The 17,726-nt window shown below is 42.1% G+C and overlaps 1 protein-coding gene across 1 annotated transcript in view; it reads right to left on the bottom strand.

Annotated features, from left to right (window-relative positions):
* The window catches only part of ctnnd2b (catenin (cadherin-associated protein), delta 2b), a 173,160-nt gene that overhangs the window by 84,983 nt on the left and 70,451 nt on the right, over positions 1–17,726 (bottom strand). The window contains exons 4-6 of the mRNA XM_008286297.1: positions 15,477–15,593; positions 3,010–3,152; positions 2,707–2,880 (exon numbers count right to left, since the gene is read on the bottom strand). Coding sequence (XP_008284519.1) covers positions 2,707–2,880; positions 3,010–3,152; positions 15,477–15,593 — 434 coding nt within the window. The remainder of the gene's footprint in view (positions 1–2,706; positions 2,881–3,009; positions 3,153–15,476; positions 15,594–17,726) is intronic.

The following is a 17,726-nucleotide window of genomic DNA, read 5'->3' as shown; positions in this document are numbered from 1 at the left end:
AAGGTCATGCGGTTGCAGAGCTGAAGGTAGAATTTTAAACACTCCGTTAATTCGGACGAGCGCGGTGGAGACGTGCGTGCTGAAGTGAGGACGCTGCCAATTGCTGATACACTCGGACAGTGAGGGTAAATCTGCCAAAAAAAAAAAAAGTCATGATTAACAGAGTGTTCTTAAAATGCTAAACTCTGAGCCCAGAAAAAAAAAAAAGAATCACAATGCAGCAAGAGAAGCAATGATGGAGTAAATCATCACTTAAAAGGTCAGCATTTAATACGACTTTGCTGCATTGTGGCTGTGCTGTTGGTCCAGCTCACATCAGAAACTGCTTGCAAATCTAATTAACACTTAGTAGTAACTGCAAAAGCCCTGGGTACGCCTTTCTTCATTTGAGGATGAAGAGCGAGGCCCAGTTTGGATGCCAGAGCAGCACCGACAACATCCGGATAAAAGTAGTTCACCGCGAAGCAGCTGAGTGGTTTACTGCTCTGTAAGTCCAGACTTCAAATCAAGAGGCTGGATTTGTTTAAAGATAAAGCAGAAAAATGTGGAGATGTTGAAAATATATATAGCTCTTCCTCCTCTGTTCTAAAGATAGTCAAGCAGTCGTGGCCTTACCCAGGATTCACACCTTGATCTCTCAAGTGAAGGTCCTGCCACAACCTCACCTCACCATAGAACTGTTATACTGTCTCAGTGGTCCCCAACCTTTTTTGCACTATGGATTATGCAAGTCTTTGGACCGGTCATTGCACACATAACAAAAAATTCTATTGTTTACTAAAAAGTTTCGCAAACAAACAAAATCACTTGCTCAATATGTGTTTACTTTTTCTTCTGTCTCAGCATCGAGTCTCTTCCACTTTCCAAAGAAGCTCTCCGGTTTGATTTGTTCTACATTTCGGCAGCGGTTTGACTGATGGCTTCGTTTAACGGCCAGACATGAAAACTGACAGTCAAGTGTAGGAAACAAGCACAGATGGAAGTGACAGGAAGATGAGCTAGTTATTTTTCAAAATAAAACACCCTGTAGACGGCGCGGGAAATAACAATAAAACAATAAACCTTTTTTTTTCCTTTTTGTGCGGCCTGGTATCAAATGACCCACGGCCCAGTACTGGTCCGCGGCCCGGTGGTTGGGGACCGCTGTAGTATCTCACCTATTCTGAGTTACAAGATGTGCAATTGGCTAAAATCTGAAGTGCTGAAGTTTAGTTTCCTCTCCGACCATTTGGATTATAATACGCTGAAAGGTCAGTGTGGAGTTTTAGCCCCATGAGGCAAAAAAAATAAACACTGCCTACCCCAGCTTTAAGTGGTTCCCAGTTTCTAAAAATCAACGTCAAAAAAACCCATGAATGTTTGCCAAAAGGGTACATCAAAAATTGACACGCAATTTGGTGGAATATTTGCCTCAAAAATGAGCTGATTATGAGCGGATCAAGAATGATTTCCTTGGGTTAACCATCACTGCTGATAACTCTGTGAGCTGCAGACACTTTAACAAACTCATTAAAACTTTAACCAACTCTGTCAGATTGTTTTAATTTAACACTCTGGGGGGTAAGTCCTCATGGTGTCCCTCTATGTGGCTTTCATGCTTGCATAAGTGAACGATAAAAGACCATAGAGTTGACTACAACATGACTTTGCCACACAAAAAGAATAAAACTAATACCATAAAAAAAAAAACCAAGGTATCAGTTTCTGTGCCACCCTAATGTGAGTAATGGTTTGACCCTGGCCACCTCTATCAAAGCCGTCTGGCTCCACAGTCTTTTTACAGGAATACTCCACCAAAAAAAATCAATCAAGTACCTGCTGCCTTTGAGTTTGAAAGGCGGCTCTGAAAATATTGTAGCTTATTTCTTTTTGAAAGGACGGCAGCTGCAGTTAGCTCGGATTGACCGTACTTATAGTAAAAGTTGGAGAGTCAGATAGCAAATTCCATCCCCACGTTCTTGTGAAACAGGCAGCGCTAGAGCCTTGGGACGACTATCGAAGGGAGTTGATGAGCCACTAAAACTGGCAAGCTAAGAACTAGTAAAGTAGCAAGCCCAAAGCACAATTGTTTTATTCATTACGGAGTTACTGAGGAGGAAAAACATGCTGAGTGAAATAGCTTTTTTTGTTCATTTGGTTGCTAACTTGAGAAGGAGTTCACATTATTTGCTGAACAGACCTATTTGTAATATCAAGGCCTGTCTCACGACCGTATGAAACTGTCAACCGACAAGGCTGAACTCAATGTGAAAGATTTGTGCAAATTTAGTTTTCCCTTGGAGTCACTGATTTTACAAAAGTGTCACTACATGTCAAACCTCTTCTGCAGGAATACCGACTTCTCTCCTAATGACCTACTTCTAACTGACTGGAAGACACTGAACATAGAGCAACAGGATGTCTTGATGATTTTTTGTTGTTGTTGTTGTTGCAATGACTCTGGGTTGCTGTGGATCTTTACCTTCGATCCTCTGCAAAGGACAAGACTGTAAACTCTCCAGAGATCAGCGTTCGGTACCCGTTAACTGATCCACAGCAATATATTGCTTCAGTGTGTCCGACATGATACCATGGATGCATAAACCTTTCTATACTCTTTGGTTGCATGAGGTTGTGGCAGAGCTACAGCAGTGAAAGGGAGGTGTGGAGACCACGTCAGTCAGACAACAACTGAAGCATCATAGTAATCTCTTCGGGGATTTGTACCTGCGCAGGCAAAGTGGCACAGGAGTAATACATGGACGGTCCAGCGGGCGCAGATCCGCCCTCGGAGGGCATGTGGAAGGCGCTGCCAAGGGCCTGCTGGGCAAATGAGTCTCTCTGGGACTGGGAGGGAGAGTCTGTGGCTGCTAGCTGGGCAGCTGCACGGCTGGAGGTCACCTAGAGAAGGGTGGAGGAGAAACGTGAGGAGGGACGGGGTGTGAATGAAGACACGAGAGGACGGTTCATAGAAACAGAGGCTGAGGAGGAGCGAGGCCAGAAAAAGTGAAGATGAAAAGAAGCGAGCACCTGGTTGTAGCTGTGAACTGCCCCTCCGCTACGACCCGTGACCGACTCCCCCAGCGCCAGCCCCTGGTTGCTATGGTAACCAGCCGCTGCATAGGCATCCTGGTTGTTGAGCTGCAAAGCGCTTTGGGACAGGAGTCCTTGTCCTAATGGGAGCGAGAGAGAGAGAAAAAAAAAAGAAGAAGGATTAAAGAAGTATAAAAGGGTGATGAGCGACGTCGGAGGATGTGATCGCTCAGCCTGCGCGCCGAAGGAACACTTGATGGCTACACAAAAGCCTTGTCTCTTTTATGCAAATGCTTTCTTTTGCTGGGAGAGTGGAGGCAAGAGGAGTTTGGGCTCGGAGTTGGAGAGGAGTCGAACGATGTTATGTCACGGTTTCAAATAAACTTTTTTGATCGCTGACAAAAGCCACCTTAAAACTTGGTCTCACTTCTGTTCTGTGTGCGATTATTTTCAGTTCCTTCTTCTGTAACAGTGGGTCTTTGCGTAAAGAGTTGTTGAGTGCGTGTCCTTGAAGGCGTTTTGTAACCCAGTTTACATCCCACGTGTTACACAATGTATTTCTTTTTTTTTATGGGAAACAGAATGAATGTGCATACGGTTTGTAACAGACCTTGAGATAAGGAGAAGAAAAAAAAAAGAGGAGAGGAAGAAGCAGACTGAAAGCAGAAATAGAATTAACTCCAATTCCTTGTCCTCCTGTTTTAAAACACCCATTTGCTTTTTACCTACTATGTTATTCTGGCCTCCCTCCACTATACTCCTCTCATGCTCTGTGACCCTGAAATCTCACTCTGTTTCTGACCTCCATTTAAAACACTCTTTATCTGCCTTCCTTTCTCCACCTTTATCACTGTTCTACCTGTCTCTCTCTCTCTCCACTCCATATTTCTTTGTATAATTCAGCAGCGTAAGCGACACAAAAATGCAAGAATGAGGCCAACAATGAAACTTTCACAAACTCACTCAAGGATGCGCTGAAATAATCCATTTTCTGCGGCTGTAAAGAGCGTACCTTGTGACTTTATAAATACATAAACGACAAAAGTGGAAACTTTCTCGCCGAGAGTTTGATGAAAAGATCAATAGCGCCGGGAGTCGATTAGCATAGCTTAGCGTAAAGACTTCTCACTTGAAAAGTACGCCGACCAACATTTCTGCTTTTATTATACGTCTCTGAAAAGGGAACGCATCGAGTTGTGTTTTTATTCTATGATGCTGTAGCTCCTCAAATGTCAAGTAGTAGTTCTCCGTCTTTTAGCTTCTATAGATCAAATGTGGGCCCAGCACAGCAGCGTTTTTGACATTTGATTCAAACTGTCAAAGATGCTGCTGTGCTGAGGCTCCGTTGGACCAAGAGATGTGTTACTGTCAGCGTGACGGCAAAGTGATTAGCCCGAAGCTCTAACAGACAAATACTTAATCATTGCTGTGTGTGCTGACCTTTGAGGCAACAGCAGACTGGTGGATCCAAATTAGAGGAAGATAACATTACAGCAGCGTCTAAAATATTAATTTCCTTTAACCCTTCTGTGACACGGAGATAAACTACTCCGCTAAAGTAATGAGGAGCGGTGATGAAGGAGCGGGCGCTGTACATATGTTCCATTTATGTTATATGGCTTCCTCTGGCCTTGAATGAAACAAACGACTGACAAAAGACAGGAAGACCTTGAGTTCATGATGTCATTACTGCGAGGGAGTTGTTGATCCAAGCCATATTTAATCCAAACTGAAATGTGCAAATCTGTGTTGCTGCTTTACTGGATACTATCCTGATGATGGCCCAGGTGGGCAGACATGGTGGGAAATAAGTGACGCAACCTTATTGTGCCTGGCATTTTTTTTTTTTTGTCTTCTCTTGCCCTGTTTAGTAACTTCTACAAATGCTGAACCAGGAGTTATGTTTGGAGAAAGAGGTCAACCATCGGCAGTTCTTATGCAATCGTCTATGTGCGCTATGTGAGTCCTGAAAGATGGCAAGCTATACGACTAGTCAGCGCCCAGCTTGTCTGCTCTATCTCTGGGCGAGAATTATGGACTCTACTACGGAAAATTATGACAATCAGAGCAGAAAATAAAAATACAGCGTAGTCTGACGGAAGCAAAAGACATCTAGCAGCAACGTTACGCAACTCTAATCTCATTCCTCACCATGCCTTTAAGCTACAGAGGAGATATAAAGCTGGTGGTCTCCAGTTTGCCTCACTCTGTTTAAAAAAATATGATAGAAACATCCACCAAAAACCAAACAGCTCCTCTACAGGGAGCGACAATGTTTTTGCTCATTTAGTAAAACTATCAGTGGCTCAGTTAAGTTCCTGGCTCATTAAACGTCATCTCCATATCATAACGTCCATCAACTGCTAAAGGAACACTGTCTAGCCGAGCTCCTTTTATTACCACGACTCTTACTCTTCCACTTTAACATGCAGGCTGTCGTCCAAACCTACCAAAGATCAGCCGGCCGGACTCCAGTTGGACAATCGCACAGCGAGCTACCATTCAGCTAGCAGCTGCTCAGCCATCAAACCAGTCACTGGTTTCAGTTCATACAGGCTTTTTTTCAAATGAGAGTTGATACCTTTTAAGGCCTTAACAAAGAAAACCTAAGGGTTTTGCCGCAGCAGAACAAACGCAGAATTAAATATATAAAAATTCAAGTCTAACAATCAAAATGTTTAATGCAGTGAGAACTGTGTTCCGCTGTGAGACTCGTGCCAAATGTCCCGAGTCAGACGAGAGAAAACATTTAAGGACAGCAAGTTTTCTGTTTAAATCCTGTGGGCAGATGAGTAAAAATGTTGGACCTTCCATGATTAAAAATGTGACTTTTGACATTTTATCGCATGAAAGAAATCTAATTTAACACCTTTTGAACCCCTACTTTCAGGATCTGCTGTGTTATTAATAATCAGACTCTCAATAACAACCCACTCCTCTGATAAAGTCATGAAAACAATGGCTCCACACTAACCCATTATCTTTTGTGCCAGCAGTTAATTTGTGAAAACACACGTAATTTATTTTTATTAGGTACATCATATCAGCTTGTTGTGAAATATTCAAATCTCACATCAAATGTAGAATAATTTATGGATGGCACCGTAACTGATTAACCTCTTCCACTCCACATCTGACAAAAACACCTAAAATGGCATACCGAAATGAAAATGGCTTTGGCTCCTGAAACACTCCGACGACATGCATAAATAAAATCTTGCCAACAAGGAAAAATACTGAAGCTTCAGTGGAAATATCAGAAAAACTCTGGATGTTATAGGAACACAGAAGCAGGTCTTTGAAGTGAAATCAAACTGAATCAGTGTTTTATTTAACAAAATGAACATTTGAGATAACAGGACATATCAGACTCTACTTAGCTAAAATACGCAGTTTGCAAATATTTAATGTTACCTTTATTTTTACAAACCATATATAACGATGTACCAAACTGTTTAATAATCAGCATCAATGCTAAAGTAGGACGCAGAGTTCAGTTTCTGGGCTTGAAAGTGTCCAAAACTGCAGTTCCTTGAATGGCCTCTTGAGGCTGCCAACGAAAGCGAGTCAATATCAATAGACCTCGATGTTAAAATGTCGAACTTTACAGCACAATAAACATATTTACAGCCTGGTACAAAGGTGGTTTTGGTCTCTATAGTTAATTTCCTCATTCGTGACAACTCATGACAACATTTTAAGGCTTAAACTATTCATAACTTGGGGTCGTGGCTGCTTTGAGTGACGTGTGGAGTGTTGTCATTGCAGTCTGAAATTACATTGCAGTGGAAAGTATTTTTGTGACCGCAAATTCTTCCCCGTGTCCACGCTTACTGGACAGGTGCGACTTAATGACGTGAGAAAGGAAGAGTTAACTAGCCTTATAGCAGAGTTAAAGAGGTCAACAACACATACTCACTTACTGGACATTAAAGTTGAAGCACAATGACATAAAACGCTTCATTGCTAAATTGTACATGCAGCCTCATTCGTGTTTCTAAAGGATTTGCAATCATGTGAATTGCACACGGGTCATTTAATTAACGCCGTCAACATGCAAACATACTTAGAGCGCGACACGCAAATGACAAACACATGTAACATCATGACAAAAGCAGACAAAGCGCCGAATGTTTTGCAGACAGTAAACTGTGAAGGTGCCTGGATGGTCCATAAAGTCTGAAGCGAAATTAATTGAATAATTTGAGGAGGACAGGAAGGCGGGAGCCGCTTGTGCGAGAGCCAAAACTCTCCCATCCCTCTTATTAAAGTGCTGTTTAACTTTTGATGCACCCTTGATTAATTCACTGTCAGTGATGATAGCGATGATGGGCCCAATAAACAGCTTTAATTACAGAAATAAACCTGTTTTTTTTTCTCTACACAAAATGTTATTTAAAATCCATTGTCCCCCAGTAGCTGCATTGACGCACGCATTCAGAAAACAATGCATACGCAGCGCAGCCGCTTCGTCTGCTGCTGCCTTTCTGGCAAACGTCTAGAAAATAGCTTCACTGCATTATATCAGGTCATGGCGTTATAAATCCCTCGCACTCAGTATTTATTACTCTCAAAAGAGTTCTTGAGCTGTCCTCTGTCAATAGTGCCTGTCCCTTTAATCTCTACTGGTGTCACTTTTTTTGCCAGCAGTCTAAGAATCACACCGAGAACAGCTCATGAGACAAAAAGAAACTTTGCGATTATTAAAGGAGCGAGAAATCCCAGCGCCGGCGGTCAATACCCACTGCATGGGACAGATAAAGTCAGCAGCTAACGGCAAAAGGAGTCACTTTGGATAAAAGCGTTTGAAAATAAAACTCCACCAAAGTGAAAAGTCACTTTAAAGTACGGCGAACGCCTCCTGTGGGCAGGGGAGCTGGTGATCCTGCATTATTTAAACTGCGATATTAAGCTAAGGGTGCTGGCTGAGTTTACTAGGTCAAGGCCTCGGTGTCCACTGTAGGCTCATCTTGGTCGAGAACACACAGGCGAACAACAACATGAAGCGGAGGAATTTGTTCTCCGGGCCTATTTCAGATGGATTCACACACACACACTCTCTCTCGCACACACCCCGATGTGTGTGTGTGTGTGTGTGTGTGTGCAAAGCCGGGGGATGTTTTCCACAGTTTTTGTTTGCCACTTTAGGTGTGCTTCATATGGGTAGTGGAGCCTTTAGGGAAGCAAAGGGGCCTCATAAATACATTATCACTCAGATGGCAAATACTGAAGGCTCCACTGAATCCATCTGATGTGAGCGAGTGTGCATGTGCGGGGAGAGATAGGGGTGTATTGCTGTATTAGGAGTAATGGGGTGTCATAAGAAGGTCTCCGCTTGTGCATTTTAATATCCATTCAGACTTGGATGAACAAACACACACAGGCATGCTTGGCTCGCTCCTGCCCTGCGATCTCACGCATGACGACACGCCACATCTGCATTTTACCTGCGTGCGCGCCGCCGTGCTCGTTCTGACCTGGATAGACTCGCTCGAGCCCATTCATCTATTTTTCTGTCACGCACACGGACGCAAAACAAAAAAAAAAAAGTTGAGTGGTTTTTCTTCGTGACCAGCCTGCTCGATTGACACGTTTTAATATTTCATGAGTTGTTTATTTTTAGATTACCACTGGAGGCATGCAGGGTCTGGAACACACACATATAAAACTGTGTGTGCGGTCCCACCGTAGGCCAATTCACTGCTGGGATTACAATGCATCTCCACGTGCATCTCGAGCGAGTGATCAGGTTTCAGTTCGCTCGCTCCATACACGAATAAACATATACATTATTTATGTTTACGGAGGCCAGATGTGTTGTTTTTTCCCTGGTTGGAGGCAACAATCCACCTCCCATTCATCTCTGATGAATAAGTACATCCTTCCGATTACAGGGACGACCTCAGTAGAATAAATGGACCTTCAATGTTATACATTCACGCTGCTTAAATAATGTGGCCATATGCTGCCGAAGCCACCTCCACATGTAGTCACATCTCAGCGCACCTTCAAAGGGCAGCTCCATACAAGTCGATGCTTCGAAGCACCACTCAAAGACTCTGCATTCAACAGATTTTTTTGAATTGATGATTCATTTATCATTCGTACCTGATGAAAGAAGCTGAAACCAGAGCTAGCGCAATACTTTTTTTTTCTTTTGCTGGTCGAGCCTTTTGCTTCAAGGAATGTTGTGGATGACCTGCAGGTCCAACAATGCAGGAGCTTCAATGTCACCAACCCACAGCCGCGGCCAGTGTGCAGCGCATCCCAACAGAGAGGTGTGTGTGAGCGGATTGGAACGATGCAGATTTCGTACCTGATCACTCCCATCGCTCTCGTACTCATGGCCCCCCAAAGGTGCTCAGCTCAATATCGCCCCACTGCGCACAAATCTCTCACCGCTCACTTCAGTTAAAGGAAAAAGTTGCTCATGCACTTGATTTTATTTTTTGTTCAGACTTTAACCAGGACAAATAAAACTGGAGTTAAGCATATTCGCCTGGTTCTTTCCCAGACTTTGCTTTGAGCTCATGATGTTAGCAATGAAGATAAGGCTGATGGTCCTGAATTTTAAAAGTAGAATTTTTTTTTCTAAATCTATGTTTTGCTCACCGCTTGCTTGCACTCAGTTCTGCTCGTGTGAGCTAGCCTACAGAGGTGATACTGAAGTGTCTACATGGGCTGAAACATCAGTGAAACAGCTAACCAACTGTAATGTACTGTGTTTACTGCCCTAAACGATAGAAAGTAGTGATGCACGATATTAAAATTTCTGGCCGATACCGATATCTGATATAAAGAATTCTAACCAATATTACTGATGTTGATATTCAGTTTTTGTTTGCACTGAAAAATGAGTGTAAGTAAACACTGTGACAGCGTGACAACTATTCTGATGAAGCCCAGATTAGACCACATAGTTTTCTTTATAACGTAACAAAAGTAAAACATATTTTAACATATTTAACGTTCAAGTCCAGGATCATAACAATCTGTGAAATAGCAGCAACATCAAACGTAAAGACGAAGGTGCTAATGTTAGATAATCATCGGTTTTTTACATTAACTACATTTGTTCATCGGACCGATACCGATATATTGGAAAAAACACAAACATCGGCCGATACCGATGTAGTCGCCGATATATCGTGCATCCCAAATAGAAAGTAAAGGCCATTTATCACAGTGTCTCCTTACTCGCTGTGGATTTAGTTTGTTTTAATTGTTAATCTATATTTATCTACACATTGTTTAAAGCAACGAAAGAAAAAAAAACACCAGAAGAGCTTGATTTAAAGAGGAATCCACATGTGCTGCCTGGTTTGTTAATGCATATGGTACATTGATTACATACCAGCAAAAAAAAAAAAAAAAAAGGATCAAATATTGCATCCAGACCTGCGCTCGGGGTTGTCCGCTAGTGATCGGCTCAACCCAGATGCATGTTAAATGCCAGGTGTAGTCACATAGACACAGATTAACATGCACCCCGGAAAGCATCACCAGCATGAAGCAGCGTGAAGCACGAGGACGCTCGCTGTACTCTGCTGCTGCGTCGCACTAATCTGCTCGGCAGCTTTAGTCGAGGCATGGATGCTGCTGCTGCTGAGTGTGTGTGTGTGTGTGTGTGAAGATGTGTGCATTTATCTCTTCATTTGCACTGCATATGTTTATTATGCTTTTCTCCGTGCTGGCATTTGGCTCCGTGTGTTGTGTGCTGTTCATATATTTGTGTTGCAAATGGAAACATTTAACCAGCTCAACCTTTTTGCTTGTTTTCTTTTCTACAAATTAAAAAAAAACAAAAAAACAACTGAATTTATTACTGGAGACTACTTAGTCATTCTGACACACTGGGTCCTTGAATTCAGAGTCAGGAAAAAGCAAGCCGACTATTTCCACCATCTTTGTCGATCGCTGGTAGATGTTGTCACCTGTAGCTCGCTGGGAGGTTAAACTACTTCCATGACTTCCACTGACTCCCTAATGGGTCTTCTGTAATATTCTCTTGACAAGTACATACATGACACAAAATACTTAAGCTATGCATCCCAGGAGAAATGCTAGCTTGCATGCAGAAAACATAATAATGCCAGTTTTGTGTGTTGCGGTGCAGTTTGTCCTATGATCCATACAGGAATGTAATGGAATCAGCTGCTCTGTTCTTGAAAATTTAATGTAAATGTGTTATAAAATGTAGGAGGAGGTAAATAAATGTAGCTCTGTGAGTTCCCTCTACAACAGTATCTTTTACGGAAACAGCAAGACACGTGAGGAGACTTCCCTGCGTGTGTTTCTTTTTTAAATTTCTTTTGATGTACCAACTTCATGATGCAAACTTGTTAAATGAAGGTATGCTAGTTTCAGATTCACTTTGCTGTAATTGCATTGAGTACAACAAGAAAGTAAGGTGCAGGCCTTTCAGTGCAAAAAATATAAAAACTTTGTAAACAACTATATACAACATAATATTTAAAAAAATCTACATTTAAAAAAAAAAACAATATATAAAGATGAAATTAAATAATAAGCACGAGCAAAGCAAAAAAAAAAAATCCCTTCTTGTCTTTCCCACCGTCGTCATCCCTCTTTTTTTTTTCTTCCTTGGCACCAGGATCTCAGTCGCTTCTTTCTCCGGCCATCAAACAGCAGAGATGGGTAGTTGTGTCGTGGTAATTGCATATTTACACTTATTGTGATAAAGAGGCTTCTATGGCTCTGACAGCAGTTGGAAAGAAGCTGTTTTTTAGTTAGTCCTGGTTCTGATGGCCCTGTACCGTCTGCCCGACAGCAGTAGCTCGAACAGGAAGTAGTAAGAGTCCTTCAGGATGGTGTTGGCCCTCCTGAGGCCATGACGGTCCTCCAGCGTGGGTAGAGGACACCCAATGACCTTCTCAGCCAGTTTGGTGACCTAAACGTTCTTTACATAGTGACTGAAGGTCACTCTCCAGCCAATGCAATTAATTCCATACAGTCAGTGGAAACAACCTCTTATCTCTACTTCAACTGCAAGTTGTGTGTATCAGATGTGGCCTGCACTTCTTCAGTTTGTTAAACTAGGCCAGGATTTGCCACAATTATGTTTTAGGAAAGTTAGACTGATTCACTGCCAGCCGTGAGATCCTGCTTATGTAACGACAAACTGAAAGATAAAGCTGGAAAATGATGAAAGCTCCCAACACAAATAAAAGGGGCGTCGTATGTTCTACTCAGAATCAGTTCCTGTGTTCATGAACCAGTCGTGTTTTGCTTTTTTTTTGGGTGAAATTTCCGTAAACCTGCAGCTGACTCTACTTTTTTTTAGTTCCACTTTGCATTTTTGACATTTATAGCAGAAAATATTCAACGTTTATAAGTAAATTAAAGTGTTGTTGAAGCTTTTAAGATTCGTAGCACACTAAAGTAGTTTGTCCTTCAAACAACTTTAAGTACAAATGCTTCACGGTACATTGCATACTCAAGCTTTAAGACTGGGGAACGTTGATTTTTATTTTTTTTCTTTTCTGACAGCTCAGAAAGAAAGTACAAAAAATAATAGACAATAGCAAACGTTGATGTCTCACGTCAGCCGAAGTGTGCTGTTAAAGATAATGCAGCTCTGCAGTTTAATAGATGCAGTGCTGTATTGAACAAGCCTCCAAGCGTGCAGTAAAAGAACCATCACTCAACATTATTACAGTTTGTTCAAATTACACTTCTCTGTTGTAGGGAAATAATAGTGTTTTTAGCAAACAATTCACTTGGCAGGCAGTCTGAGGGTGTTTGAAGCAACGCTGCTCGCATTTGGGGTTATTTTGATTTGTTAGTGTTTGCTGAGGTCTCCAGCAGCATAAAAGACAGCAGAGGTCCCATCCGCTCCATGTGCTGTAGGCTAGTTCTGAGGAAATACTAAAGCTTGTGCCTCATGTTAGGAAAAGATCCATTCTTTACGTAAAGCTTGACCGGTCTGCTGTTCCTGGTTACAGCTGCTATTTAATAGGGGGGCAGTAAACGGGTTGATAAAAGCTACATTCTGCACAGGCTGCGTCTTTGCTGCTCTTCTTCTTCACCCACTCTTCCTCCTTCCGTCTGTGTCTGGCGTCCACATTCTTTTTTTTTTCTTTTGTGTTTCGGACTAGTCAGCCGGTTACATAACTGATAAATATTTAAACATTCTAAATATCAAACAACATTTCCAGCGTTGCATGCATGTGTTTGGTTGCGAGAGTTCATGCATGACAGTGTGCATGTGTTCGTTAGCAGCCCAGTGCACTTTTTTTTTCTCTCTTTGCCTCCATGTGTGATTATATGCTCGTCTATGGGCACACCGTTCTGGCTTTATGCGCCTGCCTGTGCTGTTTACAGTAGTTTGTGTGTGTGTGCCTTCCTCTCTGCACTGTGAACAGCAGGCCAGCTGACACCTCAGCAAGGGTGGATTAGCATATCAAACTACTGGCACAACCCGGCATGTCTCCTGACAGCTACCTCTCTCCCATGGGGTCGAGTATAGTGGGGGAAAAAAACCAAAAAAAACGAGGGTATCATCCCGGGACCCGATGTGCAGGGAGGAGAGTGGAGCGGGGAGGCGCTGGGAGGTGTTTAGGATCTCCCAGAGCGCTCTTATCAACAAGCACTTTGCTCTCTAGAATTAAACCAACAATGCAGCACCTGTTCTTCCTCCACCTTTCGGGCCACCGAGCATTTCTGTCTTTTTAAAGCTGCGCTAATCGACACAGTGATATAAAGCATTGATCAAATTGTTTTATCTCAGGTGAAAGATGTTAAAAGAGACGAACCCGTGAAAAAAAGATTTATCACCCAATTCTGCACTTCCTCTCAGCTCTGGACAGCTTTAACGTCTGAGCGAAGAATTTCAAAAAGGTTCAGCGATCAGCCGGTTTTCCAGGAACTTTTAGGCCGACCTGAAACTTTATGCATGTTCTGATCGCAAGAAGAAAATGCTGTTTGGTTCAGATAACAACAACTTTTTTTCATCTTCTCTCTAACAAAATTCATCAGTTAGGCTACAAACCTCCAGTTCTTTATTATCTATGTGTGTGTCTATGTGCTAGTAGTACATCCAGTAACTTCTACTTGTCGCTGTTTTGGTGTACTTGGAGTTAGCGTCATGGTCTAAGCCAGTGGTTCTCAATCTGGGGGTCGGGACCCCCATGGGGATCCCAACATAATTTCAGGGGGTTGCCAGATTATTGTCAAAAAAAAAAAGCCTACATTTATCAAATAAATGTGTATCAGGGCTGTCAAAAGTAAAAGTGTATACTTCTTCCCACTCCTTTTTTGTACTTGTTAATATTATGATTTGATTATGCGACATTATTATTCTTTCTTGCTCTTTTTTTCTTTTATTTTCTTTTGTTTTTATATTCTTTTCCCCTTTCATTTGTTCGAAATAAAATTCATTTATTCATTCAAAAGAAAATTAACGCATTAATATAAAGAGATTAATCTGTGGAAATAAATTCATTTTTAACGCATTAATGCATGAACAGCAAAGTTATCACTCATGACATATTAAAAATTCAAACTGGGGGGTCACGAACACAAACTTATGTCATCTTGGGGGTCAAAAAGTTTGAGAACCACTGGTCTGAGCTGTTGGATCACACACTGCAATGGAAAGAAAATTAAACAAGGACATTCCTGGAAACGTCCAACAAGCTCCTGCAGTGGAAATCTGCCGCTGCATGTTGAACCCTTGTATCATCCTGTGGAAAAATCTATAAAATCCATAGAAAATTTGTAGCATCTATAAATGGCAGCGCAAGACGACGTCGGACTGCCTCATCGCACCAGCAAAAAAAAACAACAACTATATGCAAGCAAGGTGGCAGCGCCTGGTGTGTATTATCTAAACAAACATCCAAAGGAGTATACATCAGAGGGAGAATCAGCCACAGTTAAAGTCATGTAGGTAAGATGTGTAAACAACAGGAAATGAAATGTCATCAACAGAAAATCCAAGAAAAGCTCCTCGACAAATACAAGCGATATGGATTTCATGGACTTTTTATGCTTAAAATCTCCCTATTTTGACCAGTGGCACTTTGGCAGTAATGAAACCTGATGAAGGACAGCTTCTCGTTCGGTATTTAGGTGCCGATATGCTAATCAGACCAAGTGCTTGAATTAAGAAAGTGATCTCGCAGGCTTGATTAAAAAGGACCCGATTGTCTGTCTATTTATTAAAGGAAGGACCGATCGCCCTCCTTCCAGCGCCGAGCCGTGAACTAGTGTCTTACTAGCAGCGTAATTTTTCTTTGTGAATTCGCCCACATACAACAGGTTAATCAGCCCAAACCTGGAGACCCCAGGGAACATCCAGTCTCGCTGGTCTTTGATTGCATTTTACCTATCCTCCTCCCAGCTCATCCTTCTTGGCTGTCTCAGCAAAAACAACTACCAGCAGAAAGTTTTCTCATTCTCCTTCTCAAAAACTACTCTCTTCATCATAACATTGATCTTACTGTCTCCTGTAGAAGTGTCCTGCGAGTCCAAGATGCCCGACTCCTGGAGCGATCGGATGCAGGAGTCCACCAGCTCCAGGCCTGTCGTCAGCTCCTCCTCGATGTCCTTCTGTCCATCTACACATTCATAAAAAAAAAAAGAAAAGACAAACATGAGCGGTGGAAAGAAAGGCACAGCTTCTTCTTCTGCCACCTTCAGATGCTTCCTCTGTGTGTCCACAGTGCAGCATGAGACTTCCAGGAAGCCACATACAGGGCTGGATTAACCCATTTGGGTTTCCTGGGGCAGAACTGACAGCCCCCACTGACTAACACGAGGCAGCTAAACCCCACCTGGTTAAAGTGGAACGGTCACGGTTGGGACAAATGTTGACTTTCTGCTTGAAACGGGAAATGAACCGTGGTTCTTAGTTGTCATGGTTACATCAATAAAAATGCTTACTGCATGACGTCATAGAAACAGATCTGATTTGGTCAAGTTATACTGACAGGAACCACCGACAGCAATTTCCTATAATAAAGTCCAATGTTTTGTTGACTGATCATCCACCCTTTCATGTAAACTTTGCAGACTTTACGTCTGTAACGTCACCTCAAATCTTCACATAATCCTCTCAGTCACTTGAGGGCATCGTCACAATTAAACGTACCTATAGACAGTAATAAACTGCTTGCATGAACAACCTATGCAATTGTTTATGGAGCCCTACAGGTGATAGCAATGTCGCATGTGGATTTGCAATGTACAGTTGTGACTCAATAATCCGACACTAAATGTAAAACCTTCTTTTATGTCGGATAGCAAGGCTGTCGGATTGTCACGACAGAGGCTGAGATACAAGGAGGGCTTGATGCTTGAAGGCTCATTTGTTGTTAATTATTGTTAGAACACTACACATCACTGGATTTCATACCTAATTGACTGCTGGGCTTGTGCACGTTCCGGCTACTTCCACCCCGTTGGAGCGCACCGCCCAGGGTGGAAGTGGCCGGAACACACAAGCAGTACTTGGCTGCCGGTTTAGTTAGCGGTCACAGTTCAGCGGCGGCGGCGGGGGAGTGACGGATACGCTCCACCGTTACCACTGAGCATGCTCACTGCCTGTGACGTCGTCGTGTCCTCTTCTGCGCATGCGGGACACTTTTGGGTCGTATGAAGTTCACACAGCAGATAGAAGTCGCATTAATTGGAAATGTGAACGAACTCGCAAAAAAAATCAGATTTCACAAAAAAATCCGAATTGAGCATTAAGTCCTGCAGTCTGAACGTAGCCAATCTGTCGGATTGTTCAGTCAGATAATACACCGTTATTATTTGTGACATAAAATGTCATGTCGGAGTCGGAATCCAAGGCTGTCGGTATGTTAAGGCTGTTTTTCATGGGTTCTGTTCGTTTTTCCTAAAAATCTGTCAGATAGCAAGGTTTTCTGATTATTAAGGGTCAGATTATCAAGTCATGACTGTATATCTTTTTTTCATTTATATTCACTTGATTAAACACAAATGTATTTTTAGTTGACAGCTGTGTGTAGATTAGTAGTTAAAGCAAATGGGAACTTTTACTTTTAAGTCAGCATGACATGTAATAGTGGAAATTCACCAAAATATAAAGAAATAAATGTGGGCACCATGGCAACATTCACCTATCTTCTCCCTTTCACATAGAGCTTGATGGGAAACTTCTGGCAAGAAAATGTAAAAATATATGATAACACTTTGTCCCTCAGTGAGAAAATTCACACTTACATCAGCCAGAAGTGTAATAAGAAACAAGACGAGAAATACAACTGCACAAATAACGACATAAAACAGACTCTACACCTTTCACATGCCACAGATATGGCCTGATGATGGATAATGTAGCATGCCCGCGGTGTGTGGAAGTGTGCTTAACGTTATGAAGGAAAACAGTGCCACTCTACGCTATTGCACTTGAAAAGCTGCGAGAGAAACGCTTACATTTATTGCTGCACTTGAAGAGCGTTTATGAAGAAAACAGTGCTACATTACAGTGAAATAAATACAGATATGGGATCCTGTAAGAAAATGAAAAACCACTGGAGCGACAACAACAACAAAAATGGAGGTAAACTGACTCTTTGTTGATAGTTTTGTATCATTAATACATTTTACGGCTCAGAATGCTCACTGTGGCTCTTTCATCCCACTGACACCTTATTGTGTCCATTCATGAACAAATATTATTCTATAAAACCTGTGGACATGCAGGCAAGAATCCAAATTATCTG

Source organism: Stegastes partitus, unplaced genomic scaffold (assembly GCF_000690725.1).
Source record: "Stegastes partitus isolate 25-593 unplaced genomic scaffold, Stegastes_partitus-1.0.2 Scaffold447, whole genome shotgun sequence".
Lineage (NCBI taxonomy): Eukaryota > Metazoa > Chordata > Actinopteri > Pomacentridae > Stegastes > Stegastes partitus.
This window is presented reverse-complemented; position numbering and strand designations above follow the sequence as displayed.